The following is a 22,947-nucleotide window of genomic DNA, read 5'->3' as shown; positions in this document are numbered from 1 at the left end:
GTCTATGCTGGAAGGAACAGGAGAGAGATTCATTACAGAAGCTGCTTCCCTGATAAGGTTTCCATTTTCTCCACTGTGCAGAGGATGGTCTAGAGTGGAGAGAGTGAGGCATGAAACCCTAGCATTTGGAACCTTCTCCCCATTCCCATGCTTGGCACTCTCTTCCCCTTGAGTTTGGCTTTGCCTAGCTGGCTTTATTCCCAGGCAGAGGGCCCCTCAGTAGCGTTGCTAGGTTTCTTTTCATTGTGCTCGAATGCCTGTGGCCTGCTTAGTACAAAGCACTCCTTTTCTAGGGCCCCTGCTCTGGGACAAGGCTGGAGGGGAGCTGCCCCTCATCCTGAGGCTCACCACATCCCCAGGGCTGTGGGTTGAAAGGAGGCCTCCAGGCTGTGAGTTCAGTGCTGCCATGCTTCATCTCTGCCTGGGGAGTGGAGCAGAATCTTGGAGAAGGCCCTGAGGGGCAGGGAGGGGCAGGGAGACTGGGAGGTGGCTGAGGGCCAGGTCTCACCTCCAGCCTGCAGTGATGATTGGGAGTGTTTGAGGGTTCAGAATAGATCGTAGGATTATGGGAGGAAGGGAAGGAAGTGAGAAGCACCTGGAAGGGAAGGAAAGCTACTCAGTCACTGAGTGTCTTAATGGTCTCTGAGTTGACATTAGGAAGCTCTCAGCCCAGAAAAGCCCCGAATGACAAGGACTCATGGGACTTCATCACGCACATGAGGGAGTCCTTCAGATTGGGGAACCCAACTCATAATGATGGGTTTGGCATGGGGTTCCCAGTGTTCAGAGGATGGCCTACCACATCTGACCTCCTCTCCTCTCTTTCCCACCTTCTTCTCCAGACGTCCTTCTATGGCCGCTTCAGGCACTTCTTGGACATCATTGACCCTCGCACACTCTTTGTCACGGAGGTGAGTCATGGTCATCACTCAATGGAGGACCAATGGTTGCTGTACCTTGTCACTTGGGAATGTGTGGGTCATCTGAAGGAATGGGGAGTGAAGAGGAGAGGGGAAGTGGGTAGTGAAAGGAAGATAACATCTAAATCTTTATCAACCAGAAAGTGCTCCCTGGCCCTTGCTGTGTGCCTTTTCTGAGTATTTCATTTGCATCTAGTAATGCTCTTTCAAGACAGGGAGCATTGTTGTTATTACTATTTAAAAGTACAATGAAGCCAGGTGCTGGTGGGTCACACCTGTAATCCTAGCTACTCAGGAGGTTGAGATCTGAGGATTGTGGTTTGAGGCTAGTCTAGGTGAGGAATGTGTGAGACTCTTATCTCCAATTAACTACCAGAAAATGGAAAATGGAACTGTGACTCCAAGTGGTAGAGTACTAGCCTTGAACAACAACAACAACAAAAAAGCTCAGAGACAGTGACCAGGCCCTGAGTTCAAACCCCATGACTGATACCAAGAAAAAGAAAAGGTAAGAAATTACTAGAATGACATGAATTATCTGCTTATTACAAAAGTTTATACAAGACTGAGACTCAGTTGTAGAAAGCTTATCTATCATGCAAGAGTTCCTGGGTTTGATTCCCAGCACTTTACTGCAAAGAGAAAAATGAGAGAGAGAGTGAAAGAGAGAGGTGGGAGGGGGGAGACAGGGAGAGAGGAAAGTATTCAAATAGTACAGATGTGGGGTTATTTTGTTTGGTTGTTTTTTTTTGTGGGGCTTGAATTCAGAAGGCTAGCCCTCTACCACTTTAAGCCACAGCTCCATTTCCAGTTTTCTGGTGGTTAATTGGAAATAAGAGTCTAATAGACTTTCCTGCCTGGGCTGGCTTTGAACCACAGTCCTCAGATCTCAGCCTCCTAAGTAGCAAGGATTAGGTGTGAGCCACTAGCACCCATCTACAGGTCTGTTGAAGTAGAATGAAAATGTATCTTTCAGTATCCTCTTTACCCAGTTCCTTCCTCTTTCAGGTAGCAATTGACAATTGTTGATGGCTTTTTTATAAAGGCCTTTAAAAACTGCACAGTTCTATGATTTTTGACAAATGTGTTCAGTCCTGTTTCCACAACTACAATCAAGATGTGATTTTTTCAGGGCTGGAGATATGGCCTAGTGGCAAGAGTGCTTGCCTTGTGTACATGAAGCCCTGGGTTCAATTCCCTAGCACTACATATACAGAAAATGGCCAGAAGTGGCGCTGTGGCTCAAGTGGCAGAGTGTTGTTAGCCTTGTGCTCAGGCCCTGAGTCCAAGTCCCAGGACTGGCAGAAAAAAACAAAACAAAACAAAAAAAAAAAAACAACCAAGATGTGATTTTCATCATCCTCACATTTCTCCATAATCAGTTTCCCCTTCCCCCAGCCCCAACAGCCACTCTTCTGCTTTCTGTTTTTCTATTTCCAGACCATTGCATTAATAGTCTCCTACAAGCCATCTTTTGTATTCAGCTTCTTCCCTTTACTATAATGACTTGAGATTTGTCCATGTTGCATACTCAAACCTTCTTATTGGTGAGTAGAGTTCCATAGAAAGGATGTTCCAGAATTTATCTCTTCAGTTGTTGATGAACACCTCAACTTTTTTCAGTTTGGGGCTATTATGAATAAAATTGCTATGAATGGTCCTTTTGTATATGTATGCTTTATTTTTCTTGAATAAATAACTAGGAATGGGATTGCTGGTTCATGTGGTAAGTGCAATGAACACAATATTTGACCTTGCCAGAAACTGCCACACTGTTGTTCAAAATAGTTGTTCATCTTACATTCCTATCAACAATGTATAAGAGTTCTAGTAGCTCCACTTCCTCACCAGCATTTGCTATTATCAAATTTAAAAATTTGGGGGAATAACATCCTAAGATGTGTATGCTTTTCGAAGCTTTTTTTTTTTTTTTTTTTCTTTTTTTGCCAGTCCTAGGCCATGAACTCAGGGCCTGAGCACTGTCCCTGGCTTTTTTTTTTTTTTTGCTCAAGGCTAGCACTCTGCCACTTGAGCCACAGCGCCACTTCTGGCCATTTTCTGTATATGTGGTGCTGGGGAATCGAACCCAGGGCCTCATGTATATGAGGTAGGCACTCTTGCCACTAGGCCATATCCCCAGCCCCTCGAAGCTTTTTGTTTGTATTTTCAACTGTGTGCAAGATTACAGGTGCATATAAAACAGCAAGCATTTCATTTTTGTTATTATTATAAAGATGACATACAGAGGGGCTACAGTTACATAAGTCAGGTAATGAGTACTTTTCTTTTTGAACAGCATCACCTCTTTCCTCATTTTCTCCCAGTTTTTCCCTCCTGACGCCCCCTTTCCCCACAAGTTGCAGCAAGCATTTACGAAATGTACTCTGAGTAAGACAATTTTTTTTCTTTTTTTTTGTCGGTTATGGGGCTTGAACTCAGGGGCCTGGGCACTGTCCCTGAGCTATTCAGCTCAAGGCTAGCGCTCTACCACTTAAGCCACAGCCACTTCCAGTTTTCTGGTAGTTAATTGGAGATAAGAGTCTCAAGGACTTTCCTTGCCTGGGCTGACTTTGAATCTCAGATCTCAGCCTCCTGAGTAGCTAGGATTACAGGCATAAGCCACTGGTGTCTGAGTGAGTAAAGCAATTTGTAAGCATTTTTTTTCAAATTGACCCAAAATAATTATACATATTTTCAGGGTAGTGTTTTTGTGCATATATTTATTGTTAATATTCAAATCAGAGGGCTGGGGATATGGCCTAGTGGCAAGAGAGCTTGCCTCGTATACATGAGGCCCTGGGTTCGATTCCCCAGCACCACATATACAGAAAACGGCCAGAAGTGGCACTGTGGCTCAAGTGGCAGAGTGCTAGCCTTGAGCAAAAGGAAGCCAGGGACAGTGCTCAGGCCCTGAGTCCAAGGCCCAGGACTGGCAAAAAAAAAAAAAAAAAAATTCAAATCAGAGTAAGCCTATCAGTTCCCTGAAACATTTATCATTTCTTTGTGTTGCATTTGCAAGTATTTTACATGTTTGAGCTTATCAGATTAGCTCAAAGCCACCTCAGGAGGGAGACACTATTATACATTCCATTTTACAGCTGAAGAAATAGACAGAAGTTTCATGTATATGGTGTTGGCTACTGGTGGAGCCAGGGTATGAACCCAGGTAGGCTTGTTCTTAGTTTGCATTCCTGTTCAGGTAATCTAAATTACCTGTTCAGGTTATCCTGTTCAAGGACTTTATCTGGGATAATTCAGCATGCAGAAGACCGAAACACCCCATACCCTGATGCGAGTCATTGAACCTCTTAAGACAACCAGCACTTCACTCACCTCTCTCTGCTGAGCACTGGTTTTTTGCAATCCCAGAGTTGACCAGTTCTGAAAGAGAAAGGTCATGGTGGAAAGAAGCACAAACTTGCTGGGCAACTGGGCTTAGAAGCATCCCCAGTGTAGCTTGGTAGCAGCCCAGTACTGGGAAATGTGGGAATTATCCTGATATGTGGTTTCCTGCTGTGGCTTGCCAAGAGGAGGAACTCAAGTATGTTAATAGTTGGCCTTTTTTTTGCTCCTTTGAGCTACCTACCCCCCTCTTAAGAATTCATTTCTAGGTTTTGTCTGGAGTCATAATGAATATAACTACATAAAAATTGCAAGAGCATCAACCTTAAGAAACTATTGACCACTGGGCACCGGTGGCTCATACCTATAATCCTAGCTACTCAGAGGCTTAGATCTGAGGATCACAGTTCAAAGCCAGCCCAGGCAGAAAAGTCTGTGAAACTCTTATCTCCAATAAACTACTCAGAGAAAGCTGGAAGTGGTGCTGTGGCTCAAGTGGAAGAGCCTTGAGCACAGAGGAGCTCAGGTACAGTGCCCAGGTCCTGAGTTCAAGCCCAGGACAGCAAAAAAAAAAAAAAAAAAAAAGAAAGAAAGAAAGAAAGGAACTATTGACAAAGCCTAGAACTATACAAAACAAAATGCAACTGTAGTGAAATTCCAACATAAAGGCTAGCTGCTTGGTGGCCTCTGGGTGGCTTGCCACAGTGCCATGAGGCTCACACCGTTCTCCTAATCCTCCCCTCTCTCACCCTCAGACCGGTTCATTGTACTCTTCTCTTCCTTGACCTACAGCTTTATTCTTTAAACTCTTACTTTTTGAAAGACCTTAACTTTTTTTTTTCTTTTTTGCCAGTCCTGGGGCTTGGACTCAGGTCCTGAGCACTGCCCCTGGCTTCTTTTTGCTCAAGGCTAGCACTCTGCCACTTGAGCCACAGAGCTACTTCTGGCCTTTTCTGCTTCTGTGGTACTGAGGAATCGAACCCAGGGCTTTGTGCATGCTAGGCAAGCACTCTACCACTAAGCCACATTCCCTGTCCCCAGACCTTAACATTTTTATATGTCACAAAAACATGTTGACTTCTTTCACTTTATCGGTCAATAACAAAATCATAGGTGTCCTCTCCTCCTAGTTTGAATACAAAAACAACATTTCTCACCTGGAAAATAACAAGGCACTAGGAATCTTAGAATAGTTTTCAAATCTTTCCCCTTATCAGAGCTCTGATAGGCTTCCTAGAGAGAACTACCTCCCTTCCCTACCACACCTGAGTTGGGGATGGTTACCAGGGGCAACCACCAGCCTGTGGGAAAGTTTCTGCTCCCAGAAGATCTTACAGGCTCCCCAAAGTCTGGAAGGGCCCTGAATAGGACTTCTAGGCCAGAGAGGTAGTGCCCTCATCTTCACCATCTCCAGCTCAGGAAAGCTGCTTGGCAAGATCATCTCTATTGATAGATACCATGATAAATTACAGCCAGCAAGATATAAGTTTCTGATCTGGGCCCCACCCCCATCCCTGGGTCATGAAGCACAGGCAGGCCAGGCTGCTGGCTAGTTCATAGACTGTGACTCATAGAAACAGTGTGCAGGGCTCATGGCTGGACAGTGGACACCATGGGAAGTGGCTTTGGAAGTCAGACATCCTCAGGTATAAAGATCCTGGTAGCCTGAATCATCTAATGACCTGGTTGTTAGGGGCAGTAGCTAAATCAATGGTGAGACTCATCTTCAGAGAGTTCTGCAGTTGCTTGTTTGCAATTTATAACTGACCATGCTTTAAAAAGATTCCAACCCTTGTATGTGTAATGAGGCAGAGGAAATTTTATTCACAGTAATTTCTCTTAGGAAGAAAGCTGTCTTTGTTCTCAGAATGCCTTGAACAAGGCTTCAAAGGGAGAGGAGGTTACTCTGCTTGACAGAGAGGGAGAATTGTGCTTTTTTGATCCTAAAAGGAGAGAGGATAGGAAGGAAGAAGAGGAAGAAGCAGGGGGAAGGAGAATACGATGCCAGGGTGAGCTGGAAGGCCAGCCTACGCAGTGTCCCAGTGTGGATGTGCACAGGTCTCTTCTGAGATTGCACGGTGCTTGTGAGAAGTTGTGAACTGTGGTAGGGTCCTGTCCATGGTCACTTGCAGGAAACAGATGGCCAAGTCAGCCTGGTTCAGAACTCTCTATAAGGGTAGATTATTTGGGGGACTTGAAGGTTGGTGAGTTCCTGTCTTGGGTGCAGTATGTGCAGTGTCAGGTCCAGAGAAGTAAACCACCAAGAGCTTGCAAAGCCCTTATCATAAAATAAGGATGGCCCCCAAGTAGCTAGGATTATAGGCCTGAGCCATCCATTTTATTTCTGTGATATTAAAAATTGAACCCACAGCCTCACACATGCTAGGCATATGTTTAAAAATCACATTTTACACAGAAATAACCATATCCTGTTAGGCTTTTAGATCTAATAAATAGGTTGTTTCTCATCTTTGGCTTCTTTGCTTACTTTATTTTTTTAGAATAAACTCCAAAGAGTAGTGTAAGCAAGCTTGTGATCATGACTGTGTGTGTATGCATGTGTGCCTATGTATGCGCACACCTCTACTAGGCCTTGAACTCAGGGCCTGGGTGCTGACCCTGAGTTTTTTCTCTCAAGGCAAGCACTCTATCATTTGAGCCAGAGCTCCATTTCTAGCTTTTTGGTGGTTAAATGGAGATAAGAGCCTCACAGACTTTCCTGCCCCAGCTGGCTTCAAACTGCAATCCTCAGATCTCAGCCTTCTGAGTAGCTAGGACTATAAACATGAGCCACTGGTGCCCAGCTTGATCATGGCTGTTATTAAAGCTCTTGGGATAGATCTGGGATCTTCTTTTTTTTTTTTTTTTTTTTTTTTTTGGCCAGTCCTGGGCCTTGGACTCAGGGCCTGAGTACTGTCCCTGGCTTCTTCCCGCTCAAGGCTAGCACTCTGCCACTTGAGCCACAGCGCCGCTTCTGGCCGTTTTCTGTATATGTGGTGCTGGGGAATCGAACCTAGGGCCTCGTGTATCCGAGGCAGGCACTCTTGCCACTAGGCTATATCCCCAGCCCCTTGGGATAGATCTGATAGACTGATTTCCTGCCCCTACCTGGTATGCTGCCAGAATGGTATCAGTTTACCTCACTAGACTCCTAAGGTGATTGAAGGTCAGCTGCAGGGAAACTGTTTTGTCCTTGTTTCTCATTACCTTGAGCCTTTAAGTGGGTAGCTCATGCCCTGTATAAGTCAAGGACTGTATAACCTGGGTATGGGGGGAGTCTGGGACTGCCAGAAGGGAAGATGGGTTTAGAATAGTGATGGAGAACAAGAGTAAGGCCCACATCCTACAACTTTGAGACCATACATAATTGTATGGTCAAGCCAGGGGAAGAACACTGCCCTGACCCCAAGCAGATGCAAGACTAGCCCAGGTATTAGGGGCATGACTCAAGTGGTAGAGTGCCTGTCTAGCAAGCTTATGCCCTTGAGTTCATATTCCGCCCCCCCCCCCACCAAAAATAACAAAAACCCAACAGCTCCTTGAGAATGATCAGCTATTAAATGGTCGACATGAAGTATACATAGCCTGCTGGCCTCCCTACTTACTGTGTACCCCATTTCCCAGCCCAATTCTCCCCTATCCCTCAACTTTCTTGTTCTTAGTTCTGTAAGTTTTGGGACTCCCAAACTCTCCACTGTGCTCTTGTTTCCATTTTACCTACTTCCTCTAAACATTTTGGAGAAATTTCCTCTCCTTTTTTTTTTTCCTCTTTAGTATCAGCCTGGGCTCGGCCTTGAGTGATAGTAAAGAGGGTCTTTCCTTTCCCTTCCTTCCTTCCTTCCCTCTCCCCGTACCTCCCTCCCTCCCTCCCTCCCTCCTTCCCTCCCTCCCTTCTTCTTTCCCTCCCTCCTTCCCTCCCTCCCTCCTTCCCTCTCTCTTTATTTTTTTGTTGGTCCTGGGCTTGAACTCAGAGCTTGAACTCAGGGCGCTGTCCCTGAGCTCTTTCACTCAAGGCTAGTGCTTTACCACTTTGAGCCACAGTGCCACTTCTGCTTTTCTGAGGGATAATTTGCGATAAGAGTCTCATAGCCTTTACTGCCTGGGCTGACATCAAACTATGATCCTCAGTACTCAGGATTCCAGGTGCGAGCCACCAGTGGCCTTTCCTGTTCTTACCTCAGTACCTGCCCTTGTGGCCATCAGCTTCAGGAAGCTCAGACACTGCTGTGGTTTCTTTGGGAGTCAGCTGCTGTTGTGAATACTGAAAGAAGTGCTCCCAGGCTCTTGTGGAACTGTGGTCTTGAGGGTTCTTAGGGTTTGTGGGTGACCCTCATCATACTGTGTCCTTTCCTCTTGGCTCTGAACTTCTCAGCAAGATTGTCAGCATGGTTCTGTCATGCATGTGCAGGGGGCTGATCTTTGCCATGGCTATGTGAACAGGGAGCATCTCTTGGTTCTGTGAGACCAATATCACCACTGAGTGACTTAGGTTTCCTCCACTGGAATTTGAACTTGTAACTGACCATGCTCTTCACTTCTCCCTCGGCAACTCCAGTCACTCATTTGTGTTAGTGTTAGGTTAGGGGTTAGGTACTGTGGTCCTGAAAGATTCCTGGAACTGGCTGCTCTGTGCATGTTCTCATCTCTCACAGGTAAGGTAGGCACATGGCTAGTAGGTAAGTGGTCAGGGACCTCAGAGAGATGTAAACAAAATCCTCTCTGTTTAGGGTGAATTGTTGAAAGGCATTCTGGGAAAGGGAACAGAAGACAGGAAGTCTAAGTGCCACCCACAAGGTGAGTTTCTTTATTGGAAAAAGGGTGAAATCTTCCTGGGTGTTACTTACCCCTTGGCCAAGTGCTATCAGAAATTATATTAAACATACAAAATAGTATAATAAGTTAAATATTTGGATTCTTTTGGCATCTTCCATTAGCATGTAACTTGGGGCTGGACTGTGTGCCCAGGAAAGCTTAGTTTTGCTTCTGAAACTTTCCCCAATTGACCATGTCCTTTCTTAGGGGCCCAGGGCAGGCCTAGAATAGATGAACTATTCTCTGTTACAAGTCACTGTTTCTAGATGACCTTTCTAGGCACATGGGTCTGCAGAGGACCTTCTGGAAGTCACACCTCTATCAAACATGAGGAGACTGTCATGGACATTTTACAATGGGCTGGCCAGAGGCAGGCAGGCTAATGGTAGAGATTTTTGGCAAGCAGCAGAATGGGCTGTCCTACTCCAGGTCTCAGACAGGGGTCAGAGCTTTGCATCCTTGTCTCTGGGCCAGCTGGGCCCCTCACAGAGTTGCATTCAGGAACTGACTACTTTGTTGTTCCTAGTAGAAAAGACTTCCTGCAAAGCTCACCAGGCTCCAAACTCCCGTCATCTCTCCTCCTCAAGGACCTGGACCTTCCTGCCAAGATTCACAATACAGCACTGGGAGAGGAGGGTGGAAACAAGGAGACCCTGCTCCTAGCCCCCAGGTCTTTCCAAACTTACCCCTTCCCAGCCTCAAAAACAGCCAGGTCTCTAGACAGGTGGCCTGGGCTCTGCCCATCCCACAGGGCCTGGAGCCCTGGGCTCTTAAACCTGATAGAGGCTTAGGAAGGCCGAGGCCAGCCTACAACACCCGGGGTAAAGAGTCCCCATCCAGCTTCCTTCAATCCTAGGGCCACAGACTTGTCTTCAGGAACTTTGGATTTAGTTCCCTCTCACCCCACACCCTTTGCCAAGCTTGGAACTTATTGGAACTTATGCTTTTGGCAAGAGGGCTCCTTTTGATGACCGTGTCAAATGAGATGGAATCTGGCCAGGTTGTTATAGGAACTCAGGAGAATCCCTGGAGTGGGAGAAATAATGAGAGCAAAGAGCCATTCACTATTCATCATTGGAAAGTAGAGCAAGCATTGTCCAGGTTTTGCAGAGGCCAAGGCAACAGGAGGGAGCTGGCTGAGCTAAGGGAGCCTGATGCAGCTCTAGGTTTTAAGGGTGTTGTGGTAGCAGGAGTATTATGCAGAGCAAAAATCTGACTAAATTCTGGGTTCAAATGCTAAACTTCCCATTTACTATTTGTGTGACCTCAAACAAGTTGCAACAATCACTATTGCCAGGCACCAGTGGCTGTATTCGCTTAGGAGGCTGAGATGTGAGGATCACAGTTCAAAGCTAGCTTGGGCAAGAAAGTCTGTGAGGCTCTTATCTCCTATTAACCACAAAAAAAGCCAGAAGTGGAAATGTGGCTTAAGTGGTAGAGCACCAGCCTTGAGCAAAAAAGCTAAGGAGCAGCACTCATGCTCTGAGTTTAAACTCCAATATTGGAGCAATATTGGAGCAATATTGGAGCATGTGCACACACACATAAATTGAAACCTAGAAGGAACATCAGTCCTCCTCTTTTGTTTTTGATGTTGTTGGGGTTCAAATTCAGAGTAATTAACCACTTGAGCCATGCCCTTAGCTCTATTTGCTTTCATTGTTCTTAAGATAAGGTCTAGTTTTTGCCTGGACCATCTTTGGAATGTCATCCTTTTACCTCCACCTTTGTGTAGCTGGGATTACAGATGCATATTACTATACCTGACCCTCAACTTCACTTTTGCCATGGTTGTCTTAAGGAGTATTTTCACAGGAGATTTAAAATGACTTTTTTGTGCTTTATTATTTTTTTTCTGACATTTTCTTTAAACAGAATGAATTGCTTATACAACTGGAGAAAAGGAAAAGGAAGGAAGAGAAGGAAGAGAAGGAAGAAGGAAAGAGAGAGGAAAAGAGAGAAAGAGAAAGAAAGAAAATCCCACAAAGTTATTTACTTTGAAAGTAAGAAGATTCCAGGAAAGGACTCTTGGCAATCCGGAGACTGACATCCATATAATTAAAAGAGGACAGGCGGGGGCTGGGGATATGGCCTAGTGGCAAGAGTGCTTGCCTCCCATACATGAGGCCCTGGGTTCAATTCCCCAGCACCACATATACAGAAAAGGCCAGAAGTGGTAGAGTGCTAGCCTTGAGCAAAAGAAGTTCAGGGACAGTCCCAGGCCCTGAGTTCAAGCCCCAGGACTGGCAAAATAAATATATCTTCTATCGCTGTGGCTCAAGTGGCCGAGTGCTAGCCTTGAGCAAAAAGAAGCCAGGGACAGTGCTCAGGCCCTGAGTCCAAGCCCCAGGACTGGCCAAAAAAAAAAAAAAAAGAGGACAGGCAGGCTGGAATGTGGCTTAGTGGTAGAGTGCTTGCCTAGCATGCATGAAGCCCTGGGTTCGATTCCTCAGCACAACATAAACAGAAAAGGCCAGAAGTGGTAGAGTGCTAGCCTTGAGCAAAAGAAGTTCAGGGACAGTCCCAGGCCCTGAGTTCAAGCCCCAGGACTGGCAAAATAAATATATCTTATATATATAGAGAGAGGACAGGTAGCTCTTGACAGCCTACAGGCTATTTCAAAAAAAGCTTCCCTGGCCCCCTGACTACCAGTAGTTCTGCCCTGGTCTAAGCTTGGGTTGACCAGAACTAGCCACATTTTGCCATCCAGACAGGCTGATGGATGATGGACCTGGATGTTGGTCTGGATTGGCAGTGTTTTCTGCTGCAGTAGCATAGCAGGTGGCTGTTCATCCCTCATGCTGTCAGCTAGCTCAGCATACCCTGTCTGCTGCTGAGTGTCCCTCTGGGTACTGCCCTTTTCCCTAGATCAAGGGCTTAGTGTTGAGGTCTCTGTACTCCTTTTCCCAGTCAACCTTGTTCATAGACAAAGGGATACAGCTTGTCTCACTGGGTTTCTTCCCCCATATTTACCATTCATGTGTCTAGATCCCTTAATACCTGGACATAAGCTGCCTTCTATCACTGTTGTCTGTTTATTGCTCATTTTTTAGGTATGCTACATATACATTAAAATGCACAATTCCTAAGTGTATGGTTTAATTAATTCTTACATCTGTTTATACCCATATAACCATCACATAATCAAGACACGGAATATTTCCGTTATGCCAACAGATTCTTTGTGTGCCTTTCCCAGTTAGTACTGTCTCCCAAGCCTAACGGTGTAATAACGTCTACCACCCTAGGCCAGTTTTGCCTGTTTTTGAACTGCATGTGCACTCTTTTGTGCCTATTTTGTTGTTATTTGTTCTGCTTTGCTTTGTTTTTTGAGACTGGCTATGTAGCCCAGGTTGGTCTCAAATTCACCATCCTCTTACCTCAGCCTTCCAAGTATTAGGCTTACAGGTGTATACCGTGTCTGTCTTTTCTCACTTGCTATTATTTGCATTGGTCCTGTGGCTATGTAACAAATCCTACCACCACTCTTAAATTTGTGGCTTAAAACAACCAACAACATAATTATTTTGCTTATTGAACTTTGATTTAGGTAAGGAGGGAGAGGATGATTTGTGTTTGCCATATGGCAATGGCTAGAAGAGCTTGGTGGAGTAAGGAGCTGGAAGGGCAACTTAAAAATGGTTTGCTTGGGCTGTGTGCTGGTGGCTCACACCTAGAATCCTAGCTACTCAGGAAGCTGAGATCTGAGGATCACAGTTTGAAGCCAGCCCAAGGAGGACAGTTCATGAGATTCTTATTTCCAATTAACCACTTGAAAACCAGAAGTGGAGCTGTGGCTCAAAGTGGTAGCATACTAGTCTTGAACACAGAAACTAGGGGGCTGTGCCCAGACCCTGAGTTCAAGCCTCACAACTGTCAGAAACAAAATAAGACAAAAACTCACAATGGCTTGCTCCCATGGCAGACAGACAGGTGCTTGCTGTTGACTGGTACTTCAGCTGGAGCTGTGTACCAGCTTACTTCTTTCCTCAGCTGCTTGGGCTGCCTTGCAGCATGCTCCCTTGCTGCATTCCAAGAGAGTATCCATCTTGATAAGGAGGTGAAAATACTGGGCATTTTGTGATCTAGGCTGAAGTCACATCATTTTCTTCTGCCATTCTCTGTAAGTTGAGGCACTGACAAAGCCCTGTCCAGGCTCAAAGGGATGAAAAAAGCTTCTAGATCACAGGAGATGAGGATATTGAGGTTGCTATCTTTGGAAAAAATGCATTCTTCCCAATAATATCTGTGAGAGTTGTCTACATGGCAGCATATATTGATAGTTTCCTTTTTAATATATCATTGTATGAATATTGTGATTTACTTATCCATTCTCTTATTAATTATTTGCAGCATGGGGCTATATGAATCGTGCTTCTGAACATTGTTGTACAAGTTTGGTAAAGACTACCTTCTATTACTCTTGCTCTCTCTTTAGCTTTTAAGATTTTAAAAGTCATATCATGTGTCAGTTATTGTAGCCGAATGTGCTTTAGTGGGTAAAACGTTGGAAGTATATTATATTGCCTTGTAAAAGCTTTTTATGTTACAATTGAGGTTAAAGTTCCTCCTGATATCCCATGCAGAGTCCAAGCCCTTTGTCCTACCCACAAGTGCCTATCCCTGCCACCAGTGGGTCTCTTTCGAGGTCTTTTTGATACCCACAGATGTCCTCATAGAAAATATTGCTTTACATGTATGTGTGTATTGTCTGGTACAATGAACACATCATACTACTTGGCAATCTGCTTTCTTACTCAACAAAATGTGAAGCTGTGGCTTTGGAATACTTTTCTTATTTTTTATGTAGGTGCTTGAACAGCCCAGTAATGATTCCTATGTATAATCGATGTCTAGCCATTTCCCTGTGGAAAGGCACTTAGGCCGGGTCCTTCCTGCTGTTTTGTGTGTTCTGTGAGCTGAGGGCGGAGGCCTTGTACACGGTGGACATTGTCATTTTGGTTGATGCTGGTGCAGTTCCACATGGGACTGACTTTCAGAAGCCTTGAACTCATGCCCACATCTCTTTTCTTTCCTCTACAGAGACGTCTGAGAGAAGCTGTGCAACTTCTAGAGGACTATAAGCATGGGACCCTGCGCCCAGGGGTCACCAATGAGCAGGTGAGTGGGGGAGGGGAAGGAAGGACCACTTTAATGATTACGGACTCTAATAGTTATAGCGTGCTGAAGCTTTTCTTTTTGTAGTTGTAATGAAGAGCCATCCTCCCTATTCCTGCTTTCTGGAAGCAACTACTTTCAGCTGCTTGAGATCAAAATATAGAAACATAGCAATCTATGTTTCCAATGTATGTGCCTACCTATACTGATATTTCTCAGTTCTGTTTTGCAGGTGAGACCCAGCTCTCTTACTGTCTACCCTAAAAGTACCTTTCTTCCTCCTGCTTTATCCCCCTTCCAAAAGAGTTAGCATTGTTCGGATGGGTCTATACTTACTTAGTATTTGTGCTATTACAAATTTTGCTGCAAATAACATTTACTGTACAGTGAAGTTGCTTACATCATTATTACGTTTCTTCTCTTTTTCAACTTTATACATTATCTGGAGTTGATAATTGCTTCATTTCCACCCCACTGGTTTATTTTCCTTTTTATCAGTTCTATCTCTTACTGCACAGTCCAGCAAAATTTCAATATTTTTAGTATTTTCTTTCAGTTTGGAGCTCCTGTCTTTCAGTTACACTTTTTCCCCCTTGAAAATTTCCTTTCTAGAGCCTACTACCAGTTCCATATCTTTCTTTTTTTTGCGGTTTATACTAGTCTTGGTGAAATAAAAGCCTCTTCCAGCAGCTCCTGGATACATGGGGAAAAAAAAAAACATTTGGAGTCTTTTTATGTCTGAACAAATTGTAATTCTGCACTCAGCCTTAATTGATAGTTTGACTGAGGAGAAAATCCTAGGCTGACAAAAGTATTGAATACCATTGCTCTATTTTCCTCTGGTTTCCCATATAGCTATTGAAAAACTGATGCCATTTCATTCCTGCTTTCTTCCCTTGAAGATATTCATAATCTTCTCTTTAACTATAAAATTTATTTCTGAATTTTCACAATACCGTCTCTTTTCAAATTCATTATTTTGGAATCTCTATGACCTCTTCAAATCTGAAGACTTCTGTCTTTTTGTTCTGGAAAAATTCTTACACTTTCTTTGATCATTATGGCACTGTTTCTTCACATTCTAGAGTCCCTGTTAAGCAACTATTGAACATCTTAAGCTGGCACTCAAGTTTTATATCATTTTTCTCTTTTAAATCAACACTACAGGGAAGATATGGTGCTAGGGCATGGGGATAGAACAATCGAAAAGCTAGAGGAGGTTCCTGCCTCACAGATCCCCCAGAGAAGGACAGTGATGTGAAGACATGGGGCCCTGTGGGGGAACAATGGAAACAGTAGCCAACCCAGCCTTGGCAGGTCTGGTAGGATGTTCTCACCTGAAATTTGAGGGGTGAGAAGATAGATGGTGAGAAGAGGCTGGGGTAGGAGTGGTTTAGGCAGGGGAGAGTGGTTCAGGCAAAGCTACACATTGAGTCAGAGGCCAAGAGATGGTGGGAGAAGAACAAGGGAGATGTTAGACAGTAACACTGCCAGGTAAATGGGGAACAAATGGATGTGGCACACTGGCTAGATTCCTTTGGGGAGCAATGAGACACAATGCAGTGTGTGGTCATGCGGGCCTGTCTGTCCTAAGGCAATTGTGCTGTGGGCTGAGTCATGGACAGCGCTGAGCAGGGAGAGCAGGATGTGGTCTCCTGTCCTCCACAGTGGCACTTCCTTCTGGCACTGGTTCCTGAAGAGCCTGGATGGCAGTGCCTGGTCCCATAGCCCTCTCTAGCCTGAAGAAGTCCTCACACCCTTGGATATTCTTCTGCTTGTCAGGGCTGGGGCCTCCCCAAACCTTTCCTAGTGCTGGGTGTACTATTGCTTAGCCCAAGCTCGGCCCAATTTTATATCTTGAATTCAAAGCCTTGAACTTCCTAGGCAGATGCTCTACCATGTGAGCCATTCCTCCAGCCCGTTCTACTTCTGTTATTATTCAGGTAGGGTCTGACACTTTTTTCCCAAGCTTGCCTTGAGCAGCAGACCTCTCAACTCTACTTCCTGAGTATCTGGGATTATAGGTACTATACTTGGCCCTGTCTGTCCTGTCGTTGTTGAGACTGGCTTCTGGGAAGCTCCTTTAGCATCTAGAGTTAGGGAAACAAAGTCACATCTCCCCTCTTTGCTCAGCAGCTTCAAACTGCCTGTCTTGTTTCCCGGTCATCCTTTGTTTTCACTTCTGAAAGATCTTCTGTGCCCCAGGGAAGCAGAGTCAGAGGGAAATTGGGGGCTGGCTTGGCATGGCTGCCCTTCCCGTCGTGGCTCATGGTGGGGATACCTGCAGGAGCCATCTGGTGGCTGGGGAGCACAGTGCTCCAGGGGTGAGCTGGCTGCTCTGGCTTTCTGGAAGCCACTCTTCCCTGTCTGTAGACCTTGAGGGTTGTACTGTGCAAGATTGCACAGTGCCTTCCTCCCTGGGCCATAGTCAGCAGAGTCTGCCTTCCATAGATAGCAGAATATGGGCTTGGGGAAGCCTCATCCACCTGGAATTAAGGACAGCCTCTCATCCTATTCTTAGCTCAGGTTGGCCCTGCCTGGGGGTCACGTCTGTGCCATCTGAAGAGGCCCAGGGAAGTTCCTGGTCTTGGATAGACAAGTGGCCTCCTCTGCACCTGTCCTGTTCTTTGGCAGGTATTAGAGTCAGAATCCCCTGCCCTGGGGCCTTGCACAGTGCTGGGTGCCTCAGGGACTGGCCATCCATACTGCCCATGACAGCACTGCAGCAGCAAGTGTGCACAGGGGACCAGCAGTTGCCCCCTCCTGATGGTCCTGATTCACTCTTCCATTCGTGGGGAGCTGATATTTTCTCCAGAGACAGTTGTCTTCTGAAATGCTTGCTGTACCAAGGACTAGTAAGTCCTGAAAAATAAGTGTAACTAATCCTTTGGGCTTAGCAGGTAGAAATCTGATGTGCTAGTCTTCAGTTAAGCAACAAAATCACAATAATTGAGCAACAACATAGTCCTAGGCATGGCCAGTAAGGTTTCTGATGTTGTATGCTTTGGTCTTACTGAATGGTCTGCACGGATGAAGGTAAGAAGAGCCCTGTCTGGTCAGCCAGCACTCACTGCATTCTTACCAAGTGCCAGCACCACACTAAGTGTTAGCACTTTACACTGATTATCTCAGCTAAGGTAATAGAAAACTGTTTGGTAGGTACATAGCCACATTTTATAGGCAAGAAAATGGAGACTTGGGGATCATATAGCCAGTTTGTGGTGGCACACCGATCTGACATAGCCTATTGGATCCAGGATAAGCAACATTCCCTGTAAGTCACAGACAAAAGCTGAGATGTAGAATGCAGCAGGGAGACACATGGAAAAGGAAGGATAGAGACTGAGAGAAACAAAGATAAATAGATTGAGATGAGGTAGAACGATGAGCCAAGAGGAAGTACCCCAGGAAGTTGAGAGGTTACGGGGTAGATTGTGAAAGTCTTTCAAAGCCTGGTAGAGACACTGTTGTGTCCTGTGGGGCAAGAGGGAGCAATTGAAAGCTCTTGAGCAAAGGAGTGGGGTGGAGGTGGTCTTCTGTCACCTCAGCCTGGTGGCAGTGCTGGGATGGGCTAGAAGAGGAAGCACAATTATAGAAACCAGCTTGGAAGCTACTGGCATAGCTTCCAGGCATGGCAAGCACATCTCTGGGCACACTGTAGACTCGTGAGTGGGGTTCTTCCATCATTTCACATTCTATAGAAGTGGTGCTGGATAGACAGTCAACCTTTGCCAGCTAGCCACTTCTGCACCAGAGCAACACCGTAGTGGCTTAGAGACCCTGTATAGGATGGATTTTTGTCCACAGCCACTAAGAAGAAAGGATGACTACAGTGGAAGAGAGCTGAAGAGTCTCCCTCCCCCCTGTCCCAGCAGAAAAAAATTGGGGTCAGATGAGTTTGAAAATAGCAGAGCAAGTACCAGAGGCTTAAAAGTACATGTACCCCAAATCTTCTATGGTAGTCAGTTTATCAGAAATGCCAGAGGGTAGGCTGGCTACTGGTCTCACCCAGTCTCCCAGCCTCAGGCTCTGGGATCCTCTGGGCCATCCCCAGGTTGGTGCTTCCTATTAACAAAGAGAGTGTATTAGTCCACTAGTGGAGGCATGTGGAGGCTGTTTCAGGCATTGTGCTGGCTGCTTGCTCTAGGCACAGCTCGGGGCTGGGTCACTGTGATGGCCTCCATTCTACTTGGGTCTCTTTGTCCATTCCAAGTATAGTAATCACAGTGACCTGTGAACACACATCATGCTGTTTGGCCTCTGCTCTAGGCCCACCCGTGGCACGGTTGGCATTGGGAGCTGAGTACCGCTTTGCTCTGGGGCTCTCCTGTGCGCTGCAGTTTGCATCCTTGTCTTCTACCCACCAGATACCGATAACCAGCTCTCCCCAGACACAACAACCAAAAATGTCTCTCATCCTTGCCAAAAGTCCCCCAGGTACAATGGAGAAGGACCTGCCAAACCACACTGAGGTTCTGATATAGCAGAAATGATAGTGTCTCCTTTTCCACTCAGAGTACAACACTCAAGTGTGCCAGACAGGCCTACTTGCCTCAGGGCCTTTGCACTGGCTGTTCTGTCAGACCATCTCCCACCGGATATCTGTGGGCCTCACTCCTCCCTTCAGTGTGATCTGAGACTCATCCTCACCATCTAGGTGCTGTAATTCTGTCTACACAGACTCTACACACTCCCAGTTATCCTACCCTGGCCTACTTTTCCTTGTGTTTATCCTTCTAACATGTCAGAGAATTTACTTTTTATTATTTTTATTGCTTACTGTCTCCTCCTTGGCCCATATGTTCCACAAAAGCTTTCTGTCTAATTTTTTTTTCTTTTCCCACCTATGTTTCTTTATTACCTACAACAGTGCTTAACACATAGTAGATGTTTAATTAGCATTTTTCACTAAATAAATGAATTATTTTCACAATATTCATATCCCCATATTACAAATGAGGAGGAGGTAGAGGCTCAGAAAGATTAAGTACATTGCCCCAAACCATAAGGCCACCGAGTGGGAGATTTGGAATTCAAACCTGGGTTCAGCTCTCACTAGGGAGGAGCTGCATAGATAATGTCACAACTGCTGATGTATGCAATGCAGCGGCAGCTGATAACCTCCCACCTTTCTGATGGCTATAGAACTGGGGGTACCCTCACCCCACACAAACTGTATAAGTACATATTAACCTGGGAGTTACCATGGCAACAAAATTAATGGTAAGATATAATGGGATGGGCCCAACTGATAAATGAGGAAGTTTTTGTTTGTTTGATGGAGGCATCCTTTTCCTTACAGAAGGATCCCCTTCAGGCTCGGTTTAATTACCTTCTGGAGGTTGTTTTAAATAGGCTCTGTCTTTGCTGCCTTAGGAGATTTGGAGAAGCAGCTTGGAAGGAGGAAGAGGGGAAGTGGAGGGAGCCAGACTGGGGGGATGGGGGTGGGGTGGGCAGGGCCTGGGCAGTTGCTCTCCCTCTTGGTACTGGGGTGGATCCTGTCCCCTAGAAACCTGTGGGATCCAGTTTGCCCTGCCTCCATACTGAGATTCAGGCAGGTTCAAGGGCAGCTCAGCTGAGACACTGGCTGCTTTAGAAATCAGTGAACCCTTGCACTATTCCAGTCATCTAGCTGCCCTTTGTCCCCGTTTTCCAAGGTTGGAAATTGGGTAGCATTCACAGCCGCCTGGCTGTACTGCTTTGTAGCTCGAGCTGGTAATTCCCAAGGGTTAGGCAGTACATTTTCACATTCAGCCAGGCAGAGAGGGAGCTGGTTGGGCCTAGCCGAGTTAAGTCACAACTAGGGTCTGTAGTTTGGAATCGAGATGTTTCCCTGAGCTGTTGAGATAAGGAGGGCTCCCTAGCTTGTAGGTGGCTTTGCCACTAGGTCCCCATTTTTCTCCCATGTAAAGTTTTGCACTTCCAGGATGGGCCTGTCTTTTAACCTGTTTGCAGGACTGACTGAGAAATTTCAAACTAGCTGTTGACTTGGACTTGGGGAAAGTCCCTGCTGATGCTTCTACATCCAGCATTTAACTTGTGGGTCTAGGCAGTAGCCCAGGCCCTGGAAATCAGACCTAAGTCCTTAATGTGGGTCTTCCTATAAGCGGGATTTGGCATGGCAGATTGGTAGACAGAAGAGGCCACCGCCTTCCCCTTCTCCTTTGTCATTAATGTCATTAATTTAAAAGCTATGCAAATCTAAGATGTGAGAGGACTTTCACAAGAAGACCAGGCTGTTTAGTAACCGAGTCAGGGGCAAAGTGTGTGACCCTGGTTGTTGTCACTGTAGTCTGAGGATGGGATGAGCCCACACAAAATCAGGTCATGACTAGGAATTTTCATTGAAAATGGAGATGTTTTTAACTCCTCCCCTACCGCCATCCTACACACTCAGCCTTCTAAAGCTAGCACCTGCCAGACACCAGAAGAAAAGTCTCAGAAACCATCTTGGCTCATAGTTCTTCCTCTTCCCCAGAAGTCTTTCTGATATTATGGATGAGAGATTCCTGTATCCCTAGAGTAATATAGAGTTATCCTAGCTGCTGTAACAAAAAGATCTCCCAATACAGCAGAAGTTCTTTTCCCTCTTGTGTAACAGTACAAGCTCCAGGTGATTGAGTGGCTCTATTCCACAGGATCATTGGGGAACTCGGGCTCTTTCCATTGTGCCTCCATTCCATAGCCACATCCTTGCTGTAGTTTTCAGAAGTGGACAGAAAGCACAGACAAGGCACTCGAGTGGAAAAGGCACATCTCACCTACCCTCTGATGCCACTTGGGGCTCAGCCACATGGAAAAACCTAACTGCAGTGGAGGCTGGAAAATGTAGGTAGGAGGTTAGCCATGTGCCAGTTACCATTCTCTGGTTATGGAAGAAGGCATGGGTTTGTTGGGAAGTTAGTCATCTATGCCAGACGAGTCGTACAGGGCTTAGATGTTATGCATCCAACTTCTGTTTTTCTAATGGTGACCTTTATTTATTTGTTTATTTGTTTATTTACTCAGCTCCTTCATTTATTTATTAGTTAGTTAGTTATTTAGTTAATTTGGAGTGTGGGGTCTTGAGAAGGCAATATATGAACCAGAGTTCTAGATGTGTAGAGAGAACAGAGAATAGCAAATGAATCTTCCTTACACTGCCTACAGTTGCTCACTTTCACTCCCTTGGGACATCATCGTTTCTTTGTATTGTGTCAGATACATTGGCACTATTGGCAATTTTTCTGTAAATGCTTGTGACATAATACTACTACCAGTGAAACTCACTGGAGCATGGCTTATAATTGCTCTGATGAAAGATCTCTCTCTCACACACACACAAACACAATGACTACTCACATGAGACACCTAGCGGAGTTAATGTCATAGATGTAGAAGGTGTAACAGTGGTTATCAGTATCTATGGGTAATGTGAATGGGGAGTGTGTTCATGGGTGCGGTGTTTCTTCAGGCAAAGATGAAGGAGCTGGAGATGGATAATGGGGCTGGTTGTACAGCAGTGCTCTCAAAGTCACCAAGCTGTACATACATCTAACCATTGATGGGAAATAGTCAAAAAGGCTACAGATAGGGGCTGTTTATGTTTATTTTGTTTTTGTTATCTACTTCTTTATTTTGCAGTGTTGGAGATGGAGCCCAGTGCTTCATGCATGCTGGGAGAGCATTCTACTGCTGAGTAACATCCTCAGCCCAAGACAGTTTATGATATATGCACTCCAAGTTTCATTAAGGACAGACTGCTCCATGTGCACTGATATGGAGACATACCAAACATACCTGAGGGCAAAGCATTGTGCAGTGGGGTGTGGCATTTAGAAACCAGTGCATATGGTGGGCACATGCAGCCAGACTCCTTGGGTTCAAATCTTTGCACTACTGTGGGACATTAAGCAAGTCACTGAGCCTTCCTGTGCCTCCATTTCTACAACTATAAAATGGGAGATAGAGTTGTCTTCCTAGGGTTGTCCAGAAGATTAAATAAGAGGCGTAAGCCTCTTATTTATGTAAGAGGTGCTGGTAGCTCATGCCTGTAATCCTAACTACTTAGGAGGGTGAGAGCTGAGGATTGAAATTTGAAGCCAACTCTTGTCTCTAACCACCAAAAAAAAAAAAAAAAAAAAAAGCCAGAATTAGAACTGTAACTCAAGTGGTAGAGTACCAGCCTTGAGCAAAAAAAGCTCAGGGACAATGCCTTGGCCCTGAGTTCAAGCTCCTGGCACAAACACACACACACACACACACACATTCACACACACACACAAATTATATATTTTTTAATGTATAAGGACTAGGGATATGGCTTAGTGGTAGAATGCTTGCCTTGCATGCATGAAGCCCTGGGTTCGATTCCACAGCACCACATAAACAAAAAGCCAGAAGTGGCACTGTGGCTCAATTGGTAGAGTGCTAGCCTTGAACAAAACGAAGCCAGGGACAGTGCTCAGTCCCCGAGTCGAAGCTCCACGACTGGCAAAATGAAGGGAAGGAAGGAAGGGAGGGAGGGAGGGAGGAAGGGAGGGAGGGAGGGAGGGAGGGAGGGAGGAAGGAAGGAAGGAAGGGCAGGCATAAAACCCTTAGAAGAATATCTGACTCAGAGCACTAAATGGGAATGAATGAGTGAGGATGAAAAGATAAATGGATCTGAGTCAGAGGTCACATATTCTGGCCTCACATCTGGGAGCTCAGGCACTGCTCTAAGCTTTTCTCATCTGTCTATGGAAACAGGTTTCCGAGAGTAACAGTCAGTTCACAA

The 22,947-nt window shown here is 45.5% G+C and overlaps 1 protein-coding gene across 3 annotated transcripts in view; it reads left to right on the top strand.

Annotated features, from left to right (window-relative positions):
* Positions 1-22,947, top strand: part of Sfxn5 (sideroflexin 5) — a 111,942-nt gene that overhangs the window by 17,416 nt on the left and 71,579 nt on the right. For all 3 annotated transcript variants that reach the window (XR_007211873.1, XM_048352740.1, XM_048352739.1), the window contains exons 2-3: positions 843-911; positions 14,118-14,195. Coding sequence is in view for 2 of the 3 variants with exons in the window: in XM_048352740.1 (XP_048208697.1) it covers positions 843-911; positions 14,118-14,195 (147 nt within the window). In the remaining variant the exon portion in view is untranslated. The remainder of the gene's footprint in view (positions 1-842; positions 912-14,117; positions 14,196-22,947) is intronic.

This window comes from Perognathus longimembris, chromosome 8 (assembly GCF_023159225.1).
Source record: "Perognathus longimembris pacificus isolate PPM17 chromosome 8, ASM2315922v1, whole genome shotgun sequence".
NCBI classification, from domain to species: domain Eukaryota; kingdom Metazoa; phylum Chordata; class Mammalia; order Rodentia; family Heteromyidae; genus Perognathus; species Perognathus longimembris.
Note: the sequence above shows the minus strand (reverse complement) of the source record. Positions and strands in the feature narration are given on the sequence as shown.